We start from the raw sequence: 27866 nt of genomic DNA, 5'->3' as shown, positions 1-27866 counted from the left end.
GGTTATACTTGACAATCGGACACTAAACTATTAATTGGATCGTTTTACTGACCCCCAGACTCGGAAGATATAGTTGCTGAACAGTTCAAAGAAAACTTGAGTCTCATTTCAAATAGGTACCCCACTCATACAATTATACTCAGAGGTGACTGCAATCTACCCTCGATATACTGGAAAAATTTAACATTTAAAGCCGGTGGCAGGCATAAAACATCATCTGAAATTGTACTGAATGCTTTCTCAGAAAATTATTTGGAACAGTTAGTTCATGAGCCCACTCGAAGCGTAAATGGCTGTGAGAGCATATTTGACCTTTTAGCAGCAAATAAACCTGGGCAAATAGTGAGTATCATGACAGACACAGGGATTAATGACCACAAAGCAGTTGCTGATAGGTTGAATACCGTAACACCTAAAACCATCAAAAAGAAACGCAAAGTATATCTCTTTAAAAACGCTGATAAAAATGCTCTTAATACCTTTCTAAAAGACAGTCTTCACTTCTTCCGATCTGATCATGTAAGCGTAGGAAAGCTGTGGAATGATTTCAAAGTGATAGTGTCAACAGCATTTGAGAGATATATACCTTATAAATTAATAAGTTATTGTACTGATCCCCCATGGTACACAAAACGGGTGAGATCACTGTTGCAGAAGCAACGAAAAAAGCATGCCAAATTTAAAAGAACGCAAAAGTTCCAAGATGGCAAAGTTTTCCAGAAGTTCAAAATATAGTGCATTCCCCAATGATGCTTTTAATAATTTCCACAACAAAATTCTGTCTCTGAATCTGGCAGAAAACCCAAAGAGATTCTGGACTTACATAAAGCACACCAGTGGCAAGACGCAATCAATACCTTCACTGCACAATAACAATGGCGAAGTCACTGATGTCAGTGCCACTAAAGGAGAGTTATTAAACACGGTTTTCCAAACCACCTTCACCAAAGAAGACAAAGTAAATAGTCCTGAATTCCAGTCAAGAACGTCTGCCAAGATGAGAAACATAGAAGTAGATATCCTCGGTGTAGCAAAACAGCTTAAATTACTTAATAAAGCCAAGGCCTCCGGTCCAGATTGTATACCATTCAGGTTCCTTTCAGAGTGTGCTGATACAATAGCTCCATATTTAGCAATTATATACATCCGCTCGCTCACAGTTAGATCCGTACCTAAAGACTGGAAAATCACTCAAGTCACACCAATACCCAAAAAGGGAAGTAGGAGTAATCCACTGAATTACTGGCCCACATCACTAACGTCGAGTTGCAGTAGGGTTTTGGAACATATACTGTATTCGAACATTATGAAGTACCTCAAATAAAATAAAATAAAATAAAAACAAAAAAAAGACATTTATTGACACACAGCACGGATTCAGAAAATATCGTTCTTCTGAAACAAAAGTAGCTCTTTATACTCATGAAGTAATAAGTGCTATCGACAGGGGATGTAAAATTGATTCCATATTTTTAGATTTCCAGAAGGCTTTCGACACTGTTCCTCACAAGAGTCTTCTAACCAAACTGCGAGCCTATGGACTATCGCCTCAGTTGTGTGACTGGATTCGTGATTTCCTGTCAGAAAGGTCACAGTTTGTAGTAATAGATGGAAAGTCCTCTTGAGTGAAACAGAAGTATTATCTGGCATTCCCCAATGTAGTGTTATAGGCCCTCCATTGTTCCTGATCTATATTAATGACATAGGAGACAATCTGAGTAGCTGTCTTAGATTGTTTGCAGATGGTGCTGTCATTTAACATCTTGTGAAGTCATCAGATGACCAAAATGAATTGCAAAATGATTCAGATAAGATACCTGTATGGTGCGAAAAGTGGCAATTGACCATGAATAAAGACAAGTGTATATGTGAATTGGAGTGGCAATCATTAAAACAAAGGTGTTTTTTTGTTGCGACAGGATCTTCTCATGAAATTTCACTCACCAGTTTTCTCCTCTGATTGTGAAAACATTCTGTTGGCAGCCATCTACATATGGAGAAATGATTGTCACGGTAAAATAAGAGAAATCAGGGCTCGCACAGAAAAATTTTAGTGCTCATTTTTCCCGTGTACCATTCGAGTGTGGAACAGTAGAGAGATAGCTTGAAGGTGGTTCATTGAACCGTCTGCCAGGCACTTTATTGTGGCTAGCAGACTAAGCACATAGATGCAGATGAAGATTTAGATGTAGACTTGATCCTTACTGCTACAGAACCTTCCATTCCTCACACTTTCTCTTTACCATGCCGTTTCCCAGTCCCTTGGTGGACTGTGGCATGCCACGATGCAATTCGCATATGGAGATGTGCTCCCCGCATTTTTAATCGTCATTGTCCGATGGCAAGCTGCATTCATTATAAACAGATGCGTGCAGAGTGGCTTCGCGTTCTTCAAGATGGCAAAAAAGCTAGCTTTATTTCATTCACCAGTTCTTTTAACAGTTCCACCCCTTCCTCTGTCATGTGGGCCAGCTTCTGATGGCTTCCTGGGACCAAGATACATCACCAATTTCTGGCCTGACAGGAGCAGATGATGTTATCGGGACCCTATTGCTGCCTCGAACAGCTTGGGCCACCATTTTGCAGGAATTTTGAGCTCTTCCAACTGTCACCCCACCTTCCTCCATCAGAAACGAGCGGAGGCGGCTCGGGTGATACCCTTCTCTTCTCAGAATCATGAGTGGTACAATGCCGCCTTCACTATGAGGCAGCTAGATCGTACTCTCAGTTCATCCTAATCCTCTGCCCCAGGGCCAGACACTGTCCACATTCAGATGTTGCAGCACCTTTCTCTTGTGGGCAAGCACTTTCTGCTTAACACAAATAACTGCATCTGGGCAGAGGGAACATTTCCTGGATATTGGCGTGAAGTCACCATCATACTCATACCTAAGCCTAGTAAGGACAAAAACCTTCCTTCTAGTACCGCTTCATCTCTCTCACCAGCTGTGTTTGCAAGGTGATGTAACGTATGAGTCATACTCGTCTGGTATAGTGGCTAGAGTCTCGCAATTCACTAACGACTGCACAGTGTGGTTTTCGAGCGCGGCGTTCTGCAGTTGTCCATCTCGGTATTTTGTCCACCATGTCATGAATGGTCTTCTACAGAAATCCCAGATTGTGGCCATGTTTTTTGATTTGGAGAAAGCCTACGACACCTGCTGGAGAACTAGTATCCTCCATACTGTTTACACATGGGGCTTCTGTGGCTGCCTGCCCTGTACCCTTCAGTAATTTTTAAGAGACTGAGTTTTCAAGGTGCATGTGGGTTCTGCCTTGCTGAATACCTTTATCCAGGAAAACGGTGTGCCCCAGGATCCATCCTGAGTGTCGTCCTCTTTGCTATCGCCATTAACCCTGCAGTGGCCTCTCTCCCATTGGGCATCTCTGGCTCCCTTTTTGTTGACAATTTTGCCGTCTATTGCAGCTCTGCATGGACCTGTCTCACTGAGTGGCATCTTCAGCTACGTCTTTATTGTCTTTACTCCTGGATCATTGACAATGGCTTTCGTTTTACACTGACAAAACTGTCTGTATGAATATCTGGCAGTGCAAATGATTTCTCCCACCATCTTCACATCTTGGACCCATTGCCGTTCCGTTCATTGAAACTACAAAATTCCTGGGGCTCGTGCTCGATAGGAAACTGTCTTGGTCCTCCCATGTCTTACCTGGCAGCTCGCTGTACGCTGTCCCTCAATGTCCTGTGTGTCCTCAGTGGTATTTCCTGGGGTGCCGATCAAATCACCCTCCTCCATTTGTACCGGTTCCTTGTCTGTTCGAAACTCGACTATGGCTGCTTTGTTTATGCATCTGCACATCCATCCCTATTACGAAATCTCAACAATATCCACCATCATGGCACCCGTGTGGCCACTGGTTCCTTTTACATTAGCAAAGGTGCGAGTCTGTTTGCTGAAGCTGCTGAACTACCACTGTCCTCCTGCTGTGACTTCCTCCTCAGTAGGTATACATGCTGTTTTGCCTGCCATGTGTGGCCACCCATCCTATATCTCCATCTTCGATGGTTCTGTTGATTACCAGTATGGGGCGCATCCCTCTTCTCTGTTACCTCCTGGAGTTCGTTTTCGGCACTTGCTTCGGCAGCTTAACTTCACACTACCTGCAACTTTCCCAGTGAGTGTGAACCCTTCACCACCTTGGCTTCATGAAGCAGCCCTTGTTAACCTTGGCCTTCATTCACATCCTAAGGGCACTACACCATCCTCGCTCTATCGCCCTCAGTTTCACAACCTTTGCATGGGGTTTCATGATGGTACCTTTGTGTACACTGATGGCTCTTGGACTGACTGTGGTGTAGGGTGTGCCTTTGCCATTTGCTCCTATGTCTTTAGATATCGGCTTCTGGCACACTGCTCAGTATTTACAGCTGAGCTCTTCGCCCTGTACCAGGCCACGGAGTACATCCGGCGACACTGACTTTTCAATTGAGTCATCTGCTCAGACTCTCTCAGCGCCCTTCAAAGTCTATGTGTGCTGTACACCGCCCATCCCTTAGTGCAACAGGTCCAGGAAAAGTGTCACTTGCTCACTCTTGGTGGAGCCAGTGTGCAATTTATGTGGTTTTCTGGTCATGTCAGTATGTCAGGAAATGAGGCTGCTGATGCTGCTGCCAAGGCTGCAGTCTTTGTACCTCAGCCCAATAGTTCTTATACTCCCTCCAGTGATCTCTGTGCTCCCGTCTGTCAGGAGGTGGTGTCCCTTTGGCATAGCCATTGGTCCTCCCTTCATGGGAATAAGCTCAGATTTAGCAAGCCTCTGCCAGCGGCTTGGACGACCTCCTCTTGGTCCTTCCATCGGGAGGAGGTCATTTTAACTAGGTCGTGTATTGGGCACTGCCTTGTTAGCCATCATCATTTGATAAGTGGTGCTCCCCAACCACAGTGTACCCATAGTGGCCCAGTTTTAACTGCCCACCACTTCCTGGCGGAATGTCCATTTTTTAACCATTTACGTTCCTGCTACGGTTTTCCATCTGAGTTATCGGCCAATTGAGCAAATGATGGGTGGGCTATCAACCATGTTTTACTTTTTATCCGTCAAAGTAATATGGCAAAGGCCATTAAATTTTTAGTTTTGGACCTCCATTTCCATGTGGTGTATTTACTAGTCCTTTCTCCATGTCCCTGTTTTTAACTGTCCTCTCGTATGTCAATTGGGATTGATGTTTAGTCATTTTTTAATTCCTCTCTGTTTACATGTTCCATTCTTTTGACGTGGGTGTGTATGACCCCATTGTTTCAATGCAATACTTGTGGTACAGATGCTCACGAGGGTGATTGGCCACCTCCTTCTCCCTGCTGTATCAATTGCAATGGCATCCATGCAACCTCATCCCGAGAATGCCATGGGGCTATACCCTTCACTAGAAGCATGACCTGACTAGGGACAGAGCCAAGGGAGGAGTTGCTGTCTTTGTCAATAATGCACACCACACCTGCTCTCTTCCTGGCAACTGACCTGCAAGCAGTTGCCACTGAAATTGATGTGTGTCAGAGGATCAGTGTTTGCTCACTGTATCTACTTCAGCAAGATGCAGCAGGCTCTGAGGCTCTTACAGATTGTATGGAACAAATCCCCTCACCATTTCTCGTACTTGGAGACTTCAATGCCCATCATGTCTTGGGGGGGCTTGACCTCTACATGCCCTCGAGGTCTAATTTCATGAGCTGTGCATCCTCAACACAGGTACTCCCACTCATTTCTGTGCTCCTACTGGGTTATTCTCAGCCATTGACTTCTCTTTAAGCCCTCTAGGCATTGCAGACTCTGTTTAATGGTAAGGCATTGACAACCTTCATTCCAGTGACCATTTCTCACCCCACATAACTAGACACTTTTCACCAAGGTGGCTCTTTTTGAACACTGCGACAGTGTCCAGGAATGGATGGACCATATTACATGAGTGATCCATCATGCTGCTGACGTATCCATCCCGAAGTCCTTGGGTCATCTTAGGAGGCAACCTGTTCATTAGTGGACTGATGAGTGCCACTCAGCAATACAGGTCAGGTGTGTGGCTCTTCAACTGTTTAAATACCGCCCAACAGCAGAGAACCAAAAGCATTTCAGGTCGCGAGAGCCAAAGCTCAATGCATAATTTAGGCGAGCACAAAAAGTTCATGGCAAGCATTCCTGGACTCTATCAACCATTCCACTTGTTCTACAAAAGAACGGGAAGCCATCAGGAGGATTCCTGGTAAACTTCTTTACCAATAGCAGCAGTGCTGAAACAGGGTTGTCTCCAAACACCATCTTACAACTACACTTTCTCCATGTGGGAGCTGGAATTTGCACTGTCTGAGGCTCATGATACTTCACCTGGTCAGCAGTGTCAAAGGAAATCCTCCTCAAATCATTTAATTTGATATGGCACATAGGTCATTTCCTCAACTCGTGGAGAGAGGCAATTTTGATACCTCACCTCAAACCAGGAAAGGGCCGCACATGCCCAGTAGTTACTGGAGTATTGCCTTAATGAGCTTTGTAGGAAAGTCCTCGAAGTGAATGGTTAACTGTTGTCTGACCAGGCTACTCCTCAGCAGCACTCAGTGTTGATTCAGTAGATTTCGGTCCACTGCTGACAACCTGACCCTACTGGAGGCAGCTTTTCAGCACTTTCCTACATAAAAATCACAGTGTAGGCATATTCTTTCATATCAGTAAAGTTTAAAATACTACATGGTGACACAGTATTCTTCCACAACTGCATAAATGGGGTTTTTGTGGCCACCTCCCCTCCTTCATATGGTCTTTCCTGTCTTGGCAACTTTTTAGGTCCAGAGTTAGTGACACACTGTCAGATCATTTTGAGTATGAGAATGGTGTCCCTCATAGCAATGTTTCAAGTGTTACCCTCTTTGCCATAGCCATAAACCGCATCACGTCTACTGTATGGAGTCCCGGACAGTGTACCTCATTTGTGGATGATTTTGCTGTTGTCTGTTCCTCCTCCAGTGTTGCAACAGCAACTCATCATTTGCAACTCCAGTGCAGAGGTTAGAGGTGTGGGCTACAGTGATGGGTTTTCAGTTTTCTGCAGATAAGTGTGTGTGTGTGTGTGTGTGTGTGTGTGTGTGTGTGTGTTTTTCAATTATTTTAATCATTCTCGCCCTATTTTTAATTTACCTGACTTGCATATGAGGGATACTGTTCTACAGTGAGATTTCTCGTCCTAATTTTATATTCAAAACTGTCATGGTTTACGCACCTGAGAGACCTGAAAGCCACAACCCAGTAGTCACTGAATATCTTAAGGTGCCATAGCCACAGATCTTGGGGGAGTAGGCAAGGTGTGGCTGCTCCAGTTTTGTAGGGCTTTTGTATGTTCACGGCTGGACTGTGAGTGCACTGTGTACAGGTCTGCGAGGCCTTCCTACTTGAATATTATCGATACCATCCACTGTGGGCGGGGGGGGGGGGGGGGGGGGGGGGGGGGGGGGGGAGGGGATTAGGCTGGCCATGTGTGCTTACAAGACCAGCCAGTATCCAGTCTCTGTGCTGAGGATGGGGAACCGCCACTCACCATCCAGCGGCAGCTCCTCGTGCTGTGTCAGGTGTGTAAGTTCCTCACAGCTGTGACATGATCTGCATAATACGCTGTTGCTCGTCTGCCTCTGGAATGCCTTTTCTCCAATCATTGTCAAGTAACAAGGCTGTATGGAATCTGCATGTGGCATGTGCTAGTCACTTGGCATGGAGCACATACAACCACAAATCCAGGGTTTTAACTGCCTGCTACCATGGTTACTGCAGAGGCCCAAAGTACTTTTAGATTTAGTGCAGTGTAGGAAAGATTGTATTCCTACATATGTTTTTAACACAGTACTTTATGACATTGTAACTGTCTTTACGGATGGATCAAAATGGGAGGACTCCATTGGTTACTCAGTTGTTTTCCCTGATCATGTCCTTGAAGCCTGACTGCCTTGAGATTTCACTGTCTTTGACACAGAATTATATCTGATCTTGTGGGCACTGGAGTAGATGAGATGTGCATCAAGTGCTAAATTCCTTATCTGCTCTGGTTCTGAGTGCCCTTCACTCTCTACAACACTTATACCCAGCAGAGAAAGCAGTCCAGGATATCCAGAACACCCTCTCCAGCTATAATAGCTGGGGAAGGAGGTGTTTTTCTGCTGGATACCAGGTCACATGGGTATTGCAGCGAATGGAAGGGCACATGTTGCAGCCAAGGAGATGTGTTGTGTTCCACAGTTATTTTCAGCGTGCCATCCCCGTGCATGGTGTCTCCTTGCTGCTGAGGTTCAGACTCATGTGTTGATGGGAAGACAAGTGGATGGAAGTGACAGATAAGAAGCTGAGTGTAGTGAAGCCCACTATGCAGCCATGGCATGCATCCTTCCAGCCATGAAAATGGGATGTGGTCCTCCTCATTTGTCTTCATGTAGGCCACAGTCCTCTGATGCTTCTCACATGGGGGGCAATGATCTTCCAATGTGTGGTGCTTGTGGCATGCAGATCACTGTGAGCCACGTTTTCCTAGACTGTGTTTTATTTTCAGACCAGAAGCCAGTGGCAGATCTGGCCTCTATTTTAAGTGGCATTGAAATGAATGTGGTTAGTTCTAAGGTTTTGTAATCTGTCAGACTTGTCTCCGAAAATTTTATGGAGATATCCTAAATGTGTTAACAGGGTGACTGGCTTACCTATGTTTTTCGTTAAGTAGTCAGCCAGTCATATTTCCCTGTGCCTTTCTTCTAGCTCTTCTGTGGTGTGAGGAGTATCCTCCAAACTCCTTCCACAATAGTATTCTACTGTCCACCGAACTTACATAATACCCTTGTTCATCCGTACTTCACCCCTGACCACAACCACTTGCCTTATGGCTCATTCCTGCAATCAACCTAGATGCAAGACGTGTCGCATACATCCACCTACCACCACATACTCCAGTCCTGTCACAGGCCTCTCCAACGACCACAGCTCGTGGTCTAGTGGCAAGCATTGCTACCTCTAGACACGGGGTCCCGGGTTCGAGTCCTGGCAGAGTTGTGGATTTTCTCTGTACGAGGACTGGGTGTTTGTGTTAGCATCATCATTGGTCCCAGTGGCTATATTGGACTATGTAAAACTTGGACTGTGTAAAAATTGGAACTATGTACAGGTACTGATGATCGCAGTTGAGCACCCCACAAAACAATCATCATCAAACAGGCATTTCCAGCCCCATCAAAGGAAGGCCATCTCTGAAAGCAGCCAAATGATCTAGCGACTAAGCTACAAATTCTGTGGGCATGGCAACTAACACCATCAAACTGTGGTCAATTGATACCTGGACTACGTAATTGTTGAACGTGGTGTCCAACATGAAGTACTTAACTATAATGATTGCTTCACAGCCTGTGCCATCTGGATTGTTCCCGCAAACCCCATGGCCTCAACCCATGCTAGTCCCAGTCCTTTGTCTACTCAGCCCCTTCCCTGCTCCCACTCCAGTTCTACACAAGGCTTCTATGCACCTAAATAATTTCCCCTTCTCTACTCTCCTCCTCTTCTCCACCACCTATCACAGCCTCCTGACACTGTGCCTGGCTGCGCTATCCTGTTCTAACCACGTTCCTACATGCTCCCACAAGCAGGACTAGCACCCCTGACCCCTATCCTGCCATCTCTCATTCCTCATCTCAAGCTGCCTCCTTTCCCCATCGCCCACCCCAAAATATTGTTGCTCACAGCAGTGCAGTCACAATCTGGCCTCAGCACCCGAAGACAGTGGCCGTGTGTCTGAGAGTAGTGAATGTGTGTCTTTCCTACTTTGAAAGAATAACTTTGTCCAAAAGCTTAAATATTTTAGCAGTCTTTTTTCATTGTGACTGTCTGGGACTCAGTGCTTCCTTTATGTGGTGAGTAGCAATCTATCCCTTCCATTCTTGATATTCCATCCACAATTTTCCATTGTTAACTTCCCCTACATAGCATAGTGTGTGATAAGGTGAACCTGGTGTCACATAGGACATTGTTCACAAAGCCAAGGCTTTCCTATTTTGAGGGCACTCTCAACACTGTGAGGAGGTTATGTTGTCTGTCTTGGGTGTCACCAAATTTTAATGACACCACCTTCCCAAGTCTGTGCAAAGATCAAACAAGTTTTTGGGTACCAGACCCCAACAGTTGTTCCTGGTGTTAACATAAATGGCGTGTTATCTACCAACACAAACGTGATTGCAGACCACTTTGCTGTGCACTATGTTAGCACCTCTGCGCAAAAACCCACTTGATGAGAATAGCTATTGGCCCATCAGCCTCGCCATCACTCTTTGGAAACTGCTGTAACGTATGGTGTGTCGGCAGTTCGGTTGGGTCCTGGAGGCACGTGGCCTACTGGCTCCTTGCAGGGCGGCTTCCACCTGTGTTGGTCTACCACTGATAATCTCGTGTCCCTCGAGTCTGCTGTCTGAACAGCCTTTTCCAGATGCCAACATCCTGTTACCGTCTTTTTCGATTTACGAAAAGCGTATGGCACAACCTGGCGACATCATATCCGTGGCACATAATATGAGTGGCGTACACGAGGCCCGCTCCCGATTTTTATCGAGAATTTCCTGTCGCTTCATACATTCCGTGTCCAAGTTGGTGCCTCCCATAGTTCCCCCCCATATCCAGGAGAATGGGGTCCCACAGGGCTCTGTATTGAGTGTCTCTCTATTTTTAGTGGCCATTAATGGTCTAGCTGCAGCTGTAGGGCCATCCATCTTACCCTCTCTGTATGCAGACGACTTCTGCATTTTGTACTGCTCCACCAGTACTGGTGTTGCTGAGTGGTGCCTACAGGGAGCCATCCACAAGGCACAGTCATGGGATCTAGCCCAGAGTTTCCAGTTTTGGGTTGCAAAGTTGTGTTTTATGCACTTCTGTTGGCGTCGTACCTTTCATCCAGAACCAGAACCTTACCTTACTGATGATCCCCTCACTGTAATGGAGACGTATTTTGTCAGCTTAAGGGGAAGTGCTGGCAGCACCTCAATGCCCTCCACGGCCTGAACAACACCAGCTGGGGTGCAGATTGCTCTACACTGCTGCATATGCACAGAGCCCTTGTTCAATCCCGCCTTGACCATGGGAGTCTGGTTTATGGTTCGGCGGCGCCGTCAGCATTGTGTTTACTTGATCCAGTGCACTACTGTGGTGTTCGACTAGCGATTGGAGCTTTTAGGACGAGTCCGGTGACCAGCGTCCTTGTGGAGGCTGGAGTTCCTCCATTGCAGGTCAGGCGTGCACAACTGCTCGTCAGCTATGTTGCACATGTTCGTAGTTCTCCTGCGCATCCGAATTACCATCTCCTTTTCCCACCCAAGGCAGTTCATCTCCCACATAGGCGGCCCAGGTCAGGGCTTAGAATTGCAGTTCGCATCCAGTCCCTTCTGTCTGAACTGGAGTCTTTGCCTTTACTACCTATACTCGAGGTCCAGTTGCATACACCTCCATGGTGTACACTTAGGCTGTGGCTTTGCCTGGACCTTTCACAAGGCCCAAAGGACTCGGTTAACCCCGCGGCTCTCCGCTGTCACTTCATCTCAATTCTTGACATGTACCGAGGGCATGAAGTGATTTACACTGATGGCTCAATGGCTGATGGTCACGTCGGCTTTGCGTATGTCCATGGAGGACATATTGAACAGCATTCCTTGCCCAATGGCTGCAGTGTTTTCACTGCAGAGCTGGTGGCTGTATCTCGTGCTCTTGAGAACATCTGTTCTTCTGTGTATTGACTCCTTGAGCAGCGTACAAGCTACCGACCAGTGCTACCTTCATCATCCTTTGGTAGCGACCGTCCAGGAGTCCATCTGTGCCCTGGAATGGTCCAGTCATTCAGTGGTGTTTGTGTGGACCCCAGGACACATCGGAATCCCAGGAAATGAACTTGCTGACAGGCTGGCCAAACAGGTTACACGGAAACAGTTTATGGAGATCACCATTCCAATAACTGACCTGTGTTTGTTTTTACGTCACAAGTTTTTTCGGCTTTGGGAGACGGAATGGCACAGTCTCAGTACGCACAAAAAACTGCGTGCCATTAAGGAGACTATAAATGTGTGGCAGTCCTCCATGCAGGTCTCTCGCAGGGACTCTGTTGTTCTCTGCCGATTCCACATTGGCCATGCTTGGGTGTCCCACAGCTACCTCGTGCGCCGTGAAGACCTGCCTCAGCGTTGATGCAGCGCCCAGTTGACAATGGCCCACATTCAGGCGCACTGTCCCACTTTGACTGCCCTGCGACAAAATCTTCGGTTACCAGACTTGTTGCCACTTATTTTATCTGACAACTCCTAGTTTTACGTTTTTTTCATGAGGGTGGGTTTTAGCACATGTGATTTGCCCCTGTCTCCTTCACCCTAGCGCTTTTATGGTGGAGGTTTTAATGTGTTGCAGAGTGGCTGGATTTTCCTTTTTATTCTCATGGTTATCAGCCATGGTAATCTGTTTTGTAATTTTAATCTCTTCTACCTGTTTCTTGTGTTTCTGTGGTTTTCTTCTCCCCTCTTTGCAATTTAAGTGTTTGTTGCCCTTCTGTTTTTCTTGTGGTTTTTTCTTTCTCTTCATTTTGTGTTGTTAGTCTTGCTTGTTTTATTCTCACCCTTGTGGCATTGTTTTATTCGGAACAAGGGACTGAAGACGTGGCTGTTTGGTCCCTTCCCCCTATTTTAAACCAACAAACCAAATTTTAATGGATTATGTTTCATTTCATGAAAGAGAGATCCCTTGTTCTTTTTTTCAATAACTCTTGGTGTATCTGTGGATTAAATTTTGATGTTAAATGGTTGAGAGACCAATCTGGTGTTTGTTATGTTGTTGAATGAACTCCCATTTCTCCCAGCTGAGACACGACTTTTATCATAAGCACTATGTGTGAGCATACATTCCTGCTAATGCATACTTATTGAAGTACAATTGATGTTAGTATCGTAGTTGTAATTTTCTTTTACTTTTAATTGCTTCACCCACTCTTGCTTAATATTAAAAACTGTAAGTAGCTTCTCAAATTACCGTTGAATGCACATAAGGTGTAATCACCACCACGTAAGTGGACAAATACCTATTGAATTTAGGAGCAAATCTTGCTATAAGAATGATTATTTATTTGGACATTGGACTAAAACATTTTTATAATTTGGTTTTGATTCCAGGTATATGAATGTTACAATGTCTGATGCTATATTTACAAATCCAAGAGGACAACATTATTTGTTTGAGTCATTTTTCCTAATGAATAGGCAGATACGATACTTCCATATACCAGAAGAGGTGAGATAACTAATATATTATTTAGTTTTTCTGGTGTTCATGCTAATTGTATTTTATGGAACCTAGGCCTGTATATAATCACAATTATCGACAGGCACACACAAAGGAAATAAAACTTGTTACGTTTTGGAGTTTTTCAGAAGTTATCCTTCGATGAGCTAAAGTCACACACACACACACACACACACACACACACACACACACTCGTGCATACCTGCACTTGTGCCCCTACATGGTGCCAGCTGAACTAATTCTACCAATGCTGTTTGCTGTTTTTTGGCAGATGGAGAGATTGCGGTGGGTGAGGCAGGGAAAGGGACTGGTGGTGGGTGGCTAGCATTTTGGTGGGAGGTGGCAGTTTACTGGCTAAGAATGTGGGAGGGAAGGGTGGTGGGTATGCGGACTGGCACAATGGTAATGGCTAGTGGGATGCAGCACATGCTAAAGGTGACTTGCGGATATGAATTGAGAGCAGGTAATAGGATTGAAGAAGGGGAAACTTTTGGGTGGAGGTTTGGGGGGACATCAGGTTACCTCAGGTTAGCCAGGGTGATTATGGAAGCAGAGAATTTGTTGTAATGATAACTCACATCTATTTAGTTCAGATAAGGTGGTGGTGGAGGGAAGGATCCAGATGGCTCAAGTTGTGAAGGAAAAAATCCCTCCTACACAGCCTAGCCACCCATGTATGGCATATCTGCAGTGACGAGAACTCTCTTGCTCAGTACGCTGAAGGCCATCATAGACTGACAGTGCCCTCCAAATCCAGTCCACAAACATGTTTCCCATGCCATAGCCTCATACATCCCAATCTTACCACCACCCCCCAGGAATCAGCTACAAAGCAGCACTCCTTTAATCACCCAATATCACCCTGCACGTGAACCATTGAACCATATCCTTTGCCTAGGGCTCTGATTATCACTCATCATCCTCTTAAATGAGCGACATCATACAAGATCCTTCCCATGCTCCTGAAGTGGCATTCTGTCGTTCATCCAACGAACACAACATCCTAGTCCATCCCTATGCCATTTCCAATCCCAACCCCTTGTCACAGGAATATCGCTGTGCCAGGTGCAAGACCTGCTATATCCACACATGCAGCACCCCTTAGTCCAGTCCTGTCACAGTCTTATCCTATCCATCTGTGAAAGCAGCTGTGTCATATATCAACTCTGCTGCAAACACTGCACAGCTTTTTATGTTGGTATGCCTCTCAACCATCTGTCCACCAGGATAAATGTCCACCGCCAAACTGTTGTCAAGAACAAAGTTGTCCACCCAATGTGATGACATGCAGATGAGCACAACATGCCAGAGTTCAATGGCTGCTTCACCACTTGAGCCATGTGTATCCTTCCCTCCACCACCAGCTTTTCTGAAATAAGCAGATGGGATTTCTCTTTACAACACACCTCTGCTGCTGTAATCATTCTGGCCTCAATCTCAGGTAATCCACTGTACCTGCACCCTGCACCAAACAGTTTCTGCTTCCTCTTTCTTGTCACCCCTTCCCAATTCACGTCCCCACATCGCCTTCAGTGTGTGCTGCTTCCCACTGGCCACTACTATCATGCTAGCCCACATACCTGCCACCCTTCCCTCCCACATTCCTGCCTGACAAACCAACTGCCTTCCTCAAGGCCATTAGACACCTGTTCCTGGTCTCTTTCCCTGTCTCCCTCTACCCACTCCACCCAAGACTACTTCCAACACAAGCAGTCCATCTACCAAAAAATAGCATCATCACTGTTAGTTCAGCTGGCACCATGCAGGGGAATAGGTGTGTGTGTGTGTGTGTGTGTGTGTGTGTGTGTGTGTGTGTGTGTGTGTGTGTGTGTGTGTGTGTGTGCGTGTGTGCGTGTGCGTGCGTGCGTGTGTGTTACTCAGTTGTCAAATGGTAACTCAGAAAGCTAGTAAGTTTTCTTTCTTTTGTGCGTGCCTATCAACAACTCAGTGCTTCTGCTTTTCAGTGAATGGTTTCCTTTAATTCAATGTATTTACATTCTGCAAGAACATTCATAAACATCCAAACAAATTATAAGAATGTATGTATGGATGTACGTCGATTTCAACCAAACTTGCTACACATATCATTTACTCTCTGAAAAGAATCACTGTGGGGGTAAGAACCACCATCAAAGGGGGGGTGGGGGGTGGGGTGGGGGGGGGGTGAGTTCGGGTGTGAAAATGCAATGTAGCCCACGACGTGAGAATACCCATACTTTAGTTATCCAGTATTTGAGAATGAGAGCACTTAGTGACTTGAAACCAACTTTACACTTTTCAAATCTTTATGAAACTATTTCTCACTGACAACCCCCACAAAATGATGAAAGGGAAAAAAGCCTGTCAGTTACTACACTTTGGCTATTCAGCAGTAAATCAGTCACATGAAGAATGATGGTTTTAATTTATTACTTTTTTATGAGTAACTCTGTTCGCAACACATTTCACAGACAGTAGGCACATATGCTACTGGATGTATGTGCAAAATTATATCATTGTACAGCACATAGTTCAGGAGATATGATGTCCGAAACATTAAGCTGCATGAAAATGAAACTGCAAGATGATATTTGTTAGACATACAGGTGAAAAGCATGAACAAATACACGTGAAATATGTTACATATGTGTAAAATATATTTGATGTGTGTGCACGCAAGCAAAGCCACTGGTAAGAAGCTCATTCTACTCTCCTGGAATGATTTCAGTCAGCTTTGGTACACACATTAGTTACAACCCAGACAGTGATACTTTAGGAGTAAGAACCACCAGCCTCCTATTGGGATGAGTGTAATAACGTGGAGAGAGAAGGGAGGATGAGGAGATGAGCAGGCAGCGAGGGAGAAGTACGAGACAAGCACACAGATAGGACAATGAGCATGAGGAGGAGATGGGCAGATGTAGGGGAGGGGAAAGTGGACAGGGAGAGGGGAATGGAGGATATCGACAGAGACAAGAAAGAGGGCAAGATGGACAGAGACTGGGGGAGGAAGAGATAGGCAGAGAGATGGGGGAGGAGGAGATGAACGGACAGGGGGGAAGGTGGAATTAGACAGAGAGAGGGAAGAGGAGAAGATGGGCAGAGAAAGAGGAGGGGAGGAGAGGGGCAGATTGCCAGAGAGTGGGGCAGGAGATGGTGGACAAAGAGAGTGGGTGGTGGTGATAGACAAAGAGAGCAGATGGAGGAGAAGTGGCCTAGAGGATAGAGTTCAAGGTTCAAAGAAACACAGCAAAGGAAATACAGTACTAATGTGACTATAGAAAATGTTGAAAGTGACCACCAATCATCTCTTGGCTCTTGTTGGCCCTGGTCAGCAAGTTGCTGAAGGCGGATCAGAGCTAGACTGCTGAAATTGCTGCAGCCTTATTCGAAATGTTCTGCTGCAGTTCTTGAAGACTAAGAGGGTTTTTGCAACATACCTTAGACTTGAGGGCTCTCCACACAAAGTATTTGCACACTGATAGATCAGGTGATCTGGGTGGCCAGCCAGGGCTGCGATCATCTGACATCAGCTAACAGCTTTGTCCGGTGTAGAGACTGTGTAAATGTGCTCCACATTTGGTCAGCTGTATGAGCCATTGCTCCATCCTGTTGGAAATAACTGTAGGTCTTTCCCTCCTCCATCAACACTGCCACAAATTCATGTCCGATCGTATCCACCTGTCTGGACCATTTTCATTTGTCCCACTATGCTACTCCAGTCAAGAATTATCAAAAGGAAGCTGTTTACAAGTCTTATTTACACAGTTAACATTGCAGTACTGAAGGTGAGCGTTAATCGAATTACAAAATAGCATTCATATTATGTGATAGTGTTAAAAACATATGCACACCAATTGGGTTTACTAAGAAATTCGTAATTGGAGCTAACCAACTTAGCAATTAATAAATCCTGTATGCACGTTATAAACTGAACATTATTAGTAACCAAACGTTTTATGGTTGCTATCAAATTACTGAAAAAGTGTCAGAAAAACGGCTAACTTTCTGCACCAAAGTAAGAGATACTAAATTGTTCTTCGCAGTATTAATTCCATGAACTGAACTGTTGATTTTGAAGAAAGATATGTTAATTATGGGAAATTTTATTAAAGAATAAATACATTATAGAGCACTAATTAGTATTCTTTGAACAGACTTCTGCGGATGATTTTTATTTAATATCACAAACATTTCATATTACATGATTTTGGATTTAAAATACTTAAGCTTGTTCTACTCTAAAATACAATGATGTATGAAACTTACTAAGTTGCAATCCTAAGAATTTAACTTTGGCAATGTCTGTCTTAAATCTGCATGTCCTCATATTTTACGTATGCCGGGTGGAAGTCTCCTGCCTATTCTGAACTGCACAATGAGAGAGTGAATTTTCAGAGTTTAACATCAATGAATTGGCTGTAAATAGTTTATTAATGTCCTTGAAAGTTTAATTAATGGCACTTTCTGGAACTGTACTTAATTTTCTATTTATTGCTATGTTTACTTCATCTTCAAAAATCACAAACTTTGCATGAGGTAATGTTACTGATGAAAGGTCAATAAGATATGCAAGAAGTAATAGACCTACATGGGAACCTTGTGGTACACCACCAGTAATTAGTTTCCAGGTTTTTACAAGACTTCCCTGTTGATACATGTTGTTTCTTGTTAGTGAGATACAACTTAAACAGATTCACAGAATTTCCTGTGACACCATAAGATTCTAATTTATGTAAAAGGTTGTCATGTATATACTGACAGCTTCCTTGTCTAATTCATTAAGTACACAATATTATGAAAAGGATAGATTGCTACTTACTATATAGGGAAGACTTTGCGATGCAGACAGACACAACGAAAAGACTGCTATACATTTGTGCTTTTGGCCAAAAGATCTTCATATAAAGGAGAAAACAAACACGCATTCACACAGTCACAACTTGCATACACACGACCACCGTCTCTGGCCATTAAGGCCAGACTGTATATAGCAACAGGGCCTGATGAGAGAAGCAGTCTGTGGGTGGAGTGGTAAGGAGGAGGGTGGGACAGTGAAGGGGAGGGATAGCGGTGTGGGGGAAGTGTAGTGCTGCTTGTGGGAGCTTGTAGGGGCATGGCAAGGACAGTGTAGGGCTGCTAGGTGCAGTCAGGTGGTTTGGGGGGGGGGGGGGGGGGGAGATTGGTGGGTGTGTTAGTGGAATAGGAGGCTGTGTAGTGCTGGGGTGGGAGTGTGGAAGGGGATAGGGCTAGGTGAAAGTCAGGAAGGAGCTGGACGGTGCAATGTGTGAAGCAGTCATCTTTGTAATCTGGACTGAGGGAGAGGATACCCTATTTACATTCCTCTAGAACCCCAACACTTTCACTCCCATTTGCTTCACCTGTTGCTCCTCAAATCAACAAGTCACTTTCTCTGATGTTGACATCCACCTCCGTACCTCCATCCATATCAAACCTACCAACCACAAGCAGTACCTCCACTTTGACAGCTAGCACCCATTCTAAACACCTCCTCCCCACCCCCTACCCCCTCCAAGGAGCTCATCTCTCTTCTGAACACGAACCTGGATACCACAGGGCCCCAGCCTGTGCAGCACTACATTCCTTTCTGTGCTGTAGGTCTATCTTTCTACTACTATTTTTTCCTCTCTACCTTACCATTGGATGGTATTCTTGATGTCGATTGGGCTAGGATCTGGTTTTTATTTTGGATACTTGTTTTATTACCTTCTGGCTTTCTACACTTTCTTGTTATTAATTATATGGTTCTCTTGTTGGGTTTGACTCGATACTTCTTTTCTAAATTTTACAGAAGTGCAGATCATGCAGGGGAAGGTTGCCTAGCACTACATATATTCCACCTTTGTGTCTTTCTCTCTCTGCACCTTCCTTTTTTGCAATGGCACTGTGGCCAAACCCCAGAACAATAGCCATTCTGTTGTAAGGGAGGGGGAGGGGGAGGGGGAGCTAGGTCATCAAGTACCTTCATGGTGATAGCCCCCGGACCATGCAGGGATCGCACGGTTGGTGCCTGAGCTGGGAACTCCATGTGCAAGCGAGGGAGTATATGCCCATCATGGCTGGGACATACGGACTCTGGGAAATGATTTACTGGCCAGGTAACGGTTGCTGTGGCTGGGTGGCACCTGTGGAGAGAGCCCCCATTCTGAGTGGGTGGTACCATAGTGGAAGATTTGCACATGAAGTAAAATAAACTTTCTTCCACTGGCCCCAGCAGTCTCTTCTAAAACAAAGACATATTAAAGTGCAGAGAGGAAAGATGCTGCAATGTTCCTTTCCATGACCACACTGTGGGAGGAACATAGGACTCAGACACAAAGCGAGAAATACTCCAGGGCGTATATACCGTGGAAAAACTGGGAAAGCAAGGAAAAATTCAGAAATTTTTCAGTGAAAAAAAACCAGGATTTTTTTTTTTTTTTTAGAATTCTGTGATTTTTTCATTGTTTTTGTTATCAGTTTAACTTTTGTAATTTTGACTGGTAAGAACTGATACTCTTAACAATGAATTTTACTGTAGCCCACTACTGCAGAATAATATTGCAGCAGTAAAACAAAAACAAGAGAATATTGCCAAAATAAAAGTTTACTTGGAAATAAAATGCACGATTTACAATGCAAACACAAGTATCTGCTGACAGCAAAATGTATCAAAGGCTTTAGGATGAAGACTGTACAATATTTCGTATCAACAAACAACTTTTGATAAGTGTGCCATCACAACTGTTGACATTTCTAACAGGTCACGAGAAAATATTGTTCGGAAGAGCGAGGCTGGAGCTTCTGTTGCAGGTGGGGGTTTGACCTCAGGCCAGCAAGATTAGTGAAGTTCGGTGGCAGGAGGAACAAGACTTCTGGTCAGGTGAATACAGGGTTATAAATAAAAAGTCAAATAGTGGTAATGCAGGAGTAGGTTCAATAATGAATAAAAAAATAGGAATGCGGGTAAGCTACTACAAACAGCATAGTGAGCGCATTATTGTGGCCAAGATAGACACGAAGCCCACGCCTACCACAGTAGTACAAGTTTATATGCCAACTAGCTCTGCAGATGACGAAGAAATTGAAGAAATGTATGATGAAATAAAATAAATTATTCAGATAGTGAAGGGAGATGATTATTTAATAGTCATGGTTGACTGGAATTCGGTAGTAGGAAAAGGGAGAGAAGGAAACGTAGTAGGTGAATATGGATTGGGGGTAAGAAATGAAAGAGGAAACCGCCTGGTAGAATTTTGCACTGAGCACAACTTAATCATTGCTAACACTTGGTTCAAGAATCATAAAAGAAGGTTGTATACATGGAAGAAGCCTGGAGATACTGGCAGATTTCAGATAGATTATATAATGGTAAGACAGAGATTTAGGAACCAGGTTTTAAATTGTAAGACATTTCCAGGGACAGATGTGGACTCTGACCACAATCTATTGGTTATGAACTGTAGATTGAAACTGAAGAAACTACAAAAAGGTGGGAATTTAAGGAGATGGGACCTGGATAAACTGAAAGAACCAGAGGTTGTAGAGAATTTCAGGGAGAGGGTAAGGGAACAAATTGCAGGAATGGGGGAAAGAAATACAGTAGAAGAAGAATGGGTAGCTTTGAGGGATGAAGTAGTGAAGGCAGCAGAGGATCGAGTAGGTAAAAAGATGAGGGCTAGTAGAAATCCTTGGGTAACAGAAGAAATATTGAATTTAATTGATGAAAGGAGAAAATATAAAAATGCAGTAAATGAAGTAGGCAAAAAGGAATACAAACGTCTCAAAAATGAGATCGACAGGAAGTGCAAAATGGCTAAGCAGGGATGGCTAGAGGACAAATGTAAGGATGTAGAGTCTTATCTCACTAGGGGTAAGATAGATACTGCCTACAGGAAAATTAAAGAGACCTTTGGAGAAAAGAGAACCACTTGTATGAATATCAAGAGCTCAGATGGAAACCCAGTTCTAATCAAAGAAGGGAAAGCAGAAAGGTGGAAGGAGTATATAGAGGGTCTATACAAGGGCAATGTACTTGAGGACAATATTATGGAAATGGAAGAGAATGTAGATGAAGATGAAATGGGAGATATGACACTGCGTGAAGAGTTTGACAGAGCACTGAAAGATCTAAGTTGAAACAAGGCCCCGGGAGTAGGCAACATTCCATTAGAACTACTGACACCCTTGGGAGAGCCAGTCCTGACAAAACTCTACCATCTGGTGAGCAAGATGTATGAGACAGCCGAAATTCCCGCAGACTTCAAGAAGAATATAATAATTCCAATCCAAAAGAAAGCAGGTGTTGACAGATGTGAAAATTACCGAACTATCAGTTTAATAAGTCACAGCTGCAAAATACTAATGCGAATTCTTTACAGACGAATGGAAAAACTGGTAGAAGCCGACCTTGGGGAAGATCAGTTTGGATTCCGTAGAAATGTTGGAACACGTGAGGCAATACTGACCGACTTATCTTAGAAGCTAGATTAAGGTAAGGCAAACCTACGTTTCTAGCATTTGTAGACTTAGAGAAAGCTTTTGACAATGTTGACTGGAATACTCTCTTTCAAATTCTGAAGGTGGCAGGGGTAAAATATAGGGAGCGAAAGGCTATTTACAATTTATATAGAAACCAAATGGCAGTTATAAGAGTTGAGGGGCGTGAAAGTGAAGCAGTGGTTGGGAAGGAAGTGAGACAGGGTTGTAGCCTCTCCCCGATGTTATTCAATCTGTATATTGAACAAGCAGTAAAGGAAGCAAAAGAAAGATTCGGAGTAGGTATTAAAATCCATGGAGAAGAAATAAAAACTTTGAGGTTCGCCGATGACATTGTAATTCTGTCAGAGACAGCAAAGGACTTGGAAGAGCAGTTGAACGGAGTGGACAGTGTCTTGAAAGGAGGATATAAGATGAACATCAACAAAAGCAAAACAAGGATAATGGAATGTAGTCGAATTAAATCGGGTGATGCTGAGGGAATTAGATTAGGAAATGAGTCACTTAAAGTAGTAAAGGAGTTTTGCTATTTGGGGAGCAAAATAACTGATGATGGTCGAAGTAGAGAGGATATAAAATGTAGACTGGCAATGGCAAGGAAAGTGTTTCTGAAGAAGAGAAATTTGTTAACATTGAGTATAGATTTAAGTGTCAGGAAGTCGTTTCTGAAAGTATTTGTATGGAGTGTAGCCATGTATGGAAGTGAACATGGACGATAAATAGTTTCGACAAGAAGAGAATAGAAGCTTTCGAAATGTGGTGCTACAGAAGAATGCTGAAGATTAGATGGGTAGATCACATAACTAATGAGGAGGTGTTGAATAGGATTGGGGAGAAGAGAAGTTTGTGGCACAACTTGATTAGAAGAAGGGATCGGTTGGTAGAACATGTTCTGAGGCATCAAGGGATCACCAATTTAGTATTGGAGGGCAGCGTGGAGGGTAAAAATTGTAGAGGGAGACCAAGAGATGAATACACCAAGCAGATTCAGAAGGATGTAGGTTGCAGTAGGTACTGGGAGATGAAGCAGCTTGCACAGGATAGTGTAGCATGGAGAACTGCATCAAACCAGTCTCAGGACTGAAGACCACAACAACAACAACACGAGAAAATGTAGCAAATGATGTTTAAGAAGTGTTACTTTCAAAGTAAATTTCCTTTTACGCCTTTTACATCCTTTGCCCCTTTTGGGAACATCACCTCCCTGTCCACTGGGGGATATCAGTCCCAAACCCCCATCAACACACTCCAGCACCCCTTACCAGGAAGGGGTCCCATGTGACACTGCCGTCCCAGGACTCAGCTGACCTTCAACCAGATGCCAGCCAGTGGTTGAAGGAGCCACTGGTTGCAGGTTGTAGAACTTCACATTCCTCCTCTGTCCCAGAATCTGGAGCAGACAAGCCCTCACAGAAATCTAAACCATCCAAGAACAAGAAGTAGTTTTCCAAAAAGAGGGAGTTTATAGTGGTCCCTGCTCTGAAAGAAACTGCATGTTCTGCTTCTGTACCTGAGACAATGTTTCTGGTGGCCCCTATGGCCCGGATGACCCCCCCCCCCCCCCCACTCACCATGATTCAGAACAAATGTATATTGATGGTGTATCTTCACAACCAGTGGCAGAAGGTGGCCTCGAAGTATGACCTGCCTCCTTAGTCCCTTTGTGTCCCACAAGATATTGATAGGATGATCCTCCTGAGGAAGTTAGCAGTTTTTTCTGCCATTTGGCTGAGCTATAACGTCTTTTGTGCATTTCTCCTGCTTTGCATCGCCCTCCAGGAAACTTGTAGACCCCTGCCCTCCACAGCTATTGGGGCTATTTGAAAAATCACTGACTGTGAAAGAGCATCGGGTGATGTTTGCACGTATGTTCTGGACTCTGTCCACACCAAACATGTGCCACTCAATATGACTTTGCAGGCTGTGACTGTTTGTGTGAAGACAGCTCTGAAGTGTGCTGTGTGTAATGTGTATCTCCCACCCAACAATGAAATGTCCCAGAACACTTTGTCTGTAGTGTTTTCTCAGCTCCCTTCACCCTCCCTAACACTGGGTAACTTCAATGCCTGCAATGTTTTGTGGGGTGGAACTATGACTTCTGGCTATGGTAAAGCTGTCAAAAACTTGCTTGCAGAGCTTGACCTCTGACACTTGAATACTGATGGTTCCCTCACACTTCAATGTAGCATATTGGCCTAATTTGCCCATTGATATTTCCATTTACAGTCCAGCTCTTCTGTCCATCCATTGGAGAGTCCATGTGTAACAGTGATCATTTTCTGATCATTTTGACTCTCATTTGGCATTGCTTAGCTGGGCATCGACCTGCATGGGCTCTTTCCAAAGCTGATTGGGATGCTTTCACCACTGCCATTGGCCTTTGCATCTTGCGGCATTGAGGTATCGATACGGTTTGCCAGAGCACAACTGCAGACATTCTGTTGGCAGCTGATTCAGTGATCTTCTCGTCCTTGGGATCCTCCAGTCAGTACCTTGGTGGACCCCTGAAATCGCTTTGGGTATTAGATATCACAGGCAGGCTCTTCAACACCATAAGCAACATCTGTTGATGAAGTACCTCATGCCTTTAAATGGTTCCATGCCCAGGTCTGTTACCTCATAAAATGAGAGAAACAAGAATGCTGGGAGTGATATGCTGCTACCATTGGTCCACGTACTCCTCTTCAGCAGGTTTGAGCAAAGATGTAACACCTCTGTGGACACCAGTAACCCGCATGTATACCTGATATCTGTGTGAAGAGTGATGTCTATACTGATCCAGACATTGTTGCTGAACATTTTGCTTTTCGTTACACTTAAGCCTCTGCAACTGAGAATTATCAGCCTGCATTTTGTGCCCTCTCACATCAGAAAGAGAGACTTCCTTTACCATTTACTGTGCATCACCTGGAACCTTGTAATGCTCCGTGCAGTGAGTGGGAATTCCTTAGTGTCCTAGCCCTTTGCCCTGACAAGGGTCCATGACCAGACTGCATCCCCAGCCAAACACTCAAACACACATAAGTGGATTGGGAATGTCACATCCTTGCCATTTTCAATTGTATCTGGAAAGAGGATGAGTTCCTGTCTCAGTGACGAGAATGTGTGGTTGTCCCAGTACTGAAACCAGGTAAACATCCCCTTGAGATGGGCAGTTATGGCCCACTTGGCTTCATAAATGTTCTCTGCATGTTGCTTGAATGAACAGTAAGCCAACAGCTGTGTTGGTTTCTTGGTTCTCGGGGTGTTTTTCACCAAGGCCGTTCAACTGCTGACAATTTAGTCTGCTGTTCAGTCAGCTTTTTTTCGATGTCAACATCTTATCTCTGTCTTCTTCAACTTGCGTAGGACTTATGACACCACATGGCATTGTCACATATTTGTTGCCTCCATGAATGGGGTCTACATCTACATCTACATCTACATCCATACTCCGCAAGCCACCTTGACGGTGTGTGGCGGAGGGTACCTTGAGTACCTCTATCAGTTCTCCCTTCTATTCCAGTCTCGTATTGTTCGTGGAAAGAAGAATTGTCGGTATGCTTCTGTGTGGGCTCTAATCTCTCTGATTTTATCCTCATGGTATCTTCGCGAGATATACGTAGGAGGGAGCAATATACTGCTTGACTCTTCGGTGAAGGTATGTTCTCGAAACTTCAACAAAAGCCTGTACCAAGCTCCACGCCAACTTCCGATTTTTCTCTGGAACTTCTTACCTCTCTGTACCTTAAAGGTGCAAGTTGATGCTTCCCACAGTACTCCCCATATACAAGAGAATGGGAACGCAGATGGCTTTGTATTGAGTGTGCCATTTTTTCTATCAATGAACTAGCTGCAGCTGTGGGGTCTACTGCTGTGTCACACTTCCTGTATGCTGTGACAACTTTTGCATCTACTGTTGCTCCTCAACTGTGAGTGTTTTGAACGCTGACTACAGGGTGCCATATGAAAGGTGAAGATATGCCATGCATATCTGTTGCTGTGCATCCCCAACCAGAACTCCAATGATCAAATGCTCAATGTGGTGGAGTCTGTTTTTTGGGATTGGTCTTTGATGCCCCATTGATGTGGCTTCCCCATCTTCGCCATCCTAAGCAAACAAGCTAGTCACACCTTAATGCTCTTTGCTGTCCCAGCTTGGGAGGGAGGGAGGGGGGGGGGGGACCACTCAACATTTTTGTAGCACCACAAAGCTGTGATCCCCTTGGGTCTTGATTTAGCTGGGTGTATGGTTCAGACTTGTCTTCAGCATTTCAGATGCTAAGCCCGATATGCCATTGTGGGCTCTGACTTTTTGACCAGTGCTGTAAACAGCATAGCATCCATTCCCCTACAGAAACAACTGCTGCTCATCTATGCAGTGCACATTCATTGCTCCCCTGAGCATCCAAACTACTATGTCCTTTTTCCTTGTAGGGAGATCTGCCTCCCACAATGGTGGCCAAGGTCTGGAGGCACGATTGCAATTTGCATGTAGAGTCTCTTCTATGAATTCAATCTTTCCCCACTGAATTGAATTGAATTTGAATTGAATTTTATTTGATCCTGTAAGATTACATTGTGTACAGTAAATGTACGTGTAATATAGGACATGTCAAAGTATTACCATTCATTATCACTTATTTTTCTACACCTTTAGCTTACATTTTTACATAATTGATAATGAATAACAATATATACAAATTTAATGGCATAAGTATTCTGCAACACTGTAAAACTCTTTCAGTGAGATAGTCTTTAAATTTCTTTGGAAAGTCATTGTGAAGCACACATCTTGTAGGTTTTTAGGCAGACTTCTTAGTCTGATACCAGAGTACTGGGGTCCTTTTTCTAGCATTGCCAATCGGTGGGGTATGCTCCGTACTTCATTCTTCCTTCTTGTATTGTGGGTGTGTACACTAGCATTTGTAATTCAGTCCTCACTAGCTTTTGTGATGTACATTATTGTTTTGTATATATACAACGATGAAAAAGTTAAGATACCTAAATTCTTGAAACAGTTTCTGCACGTTTCAGAGGTCTTTCTTCTTAAAATGGTCCTAATTGCTTTTTTTTTGTAATGTGAACACTCGTTTTGTCTCTTGTTTGTTTGAGTTTCCCCACACAGTCATTCCATACTGTAAGTATGGTTTGAAAAGTCCATGATACACTGTACACAGAAGGTTCTTGTCTGAATACTGTGATAGCTGCATCATTAAGAATATGACAGAGCTCAGTTTCTTACAGACATTATTAATGTTTTTTCCATTTCAGTTCATTATCCACAAGAATACCTAAGAATCCAGCAGATTCTACTTCTTCCAGCCTTGTTCCATCAACCTCTAAATCCATGTCTACAGCCTTTCCTTGTTTTTAAACACTGTGTACATAGTCTTTTTTAGACTTATAACCAGTTCATTTTCCAACAGCCATTGAGCTGTGACATTTGCAGATATGTATGCTCTTCTCTCAAGCTGTTCCATATTTTGGTCACTATTTAATATTGTCATGTCATTAGCATACAATATTTTCTTTTCTTCCTCCTCAACACATATATCATTAACAAACACAATTACCGAACTCTGCGGCACTCCATATTTGATGGGTTTGTTTTCTGATTGGTATGAGTTTCCTAATGATACATACTGCTTGGGGTTGCACAAGTATGATTGTATCCATTCACCTGGTTGCCCTTGAATGCCATAGTTGCTTAATTTTTGTATCAGCATTTCATGGTCAATGGTGTCAAATGCCTTTGAAAGATCCAGAAACATTGCAGAGACAACCTTTTTCTCATCTAAGGACTGTAAAATGTATTCTGTTAGACTGGCAATTGCTGATTCTGTAGATTTACCCTTTCTGAAACCATTTTGTGAGGGTATGAGAATCTTATGTTTGTCCAAATAGTTAACTAATCTGGTATACATAAGCATTTCTAGGATTTTTGAGAAACCTGATATCAGTGAAAGTGGTCTGTAGTTGTTGGGATCATCCTTGTACCCTTTCTTGTACAGTGGCACTACCTTCGTTATCTTCAGTTCTTCTGGAAAAATTGCATCTCTGAAAGAACAGTTTGCTATGTTCAGCAGTGGTGTTATTATCTCCTCACT

The 27866-nt window shown here is 44.0% G+C and overlaps 1 protein-coding gene across 2 annotated transcripts in view; it reads left to right on the top strand.

The window, feature by feature from the left end:
- Window positions 1-27866, top strand: part of LOC124606001 (U7 snRNA-associated Sm-like protein LSm10) — a 53617-nt gene that overhangs the window by 11373 nt on the left and 14378 nt on the right. For both annotated transcript variants that reach the window (XM_047137967.1, XM_047137973.1), the window contains exon 2: window positions 13170-13287. In XM_047137967.1, the coding sequence (XP_046993923.1) occupies window positions 13170-13287 (118 nt within the window). The remainder of the gene's footprint in view (window positions 1-13169; window positions 13288-27866) is intronic.

This window comes from Schistocerca americana, chromosome 1 (genome assembly GCF_021461395.2).
Source record: "Schistocerca americana isolate TAMUIC-IGC-003095 chromosome 1, iqSchAmer2.1, whole genome shotgun sequence".
Taxonomy (NCBI): Eukaryota; Metazoa; Arthropoda; class Insecta; order Orthoptera; family Acrididae; genus Schistocerca; species Schistocerca americana.
The sequence above is the reverse complement of the archived record's forward strand: the minus strand, read 5'-3'. Positions and strand labels throughout refer to the sequence as shown.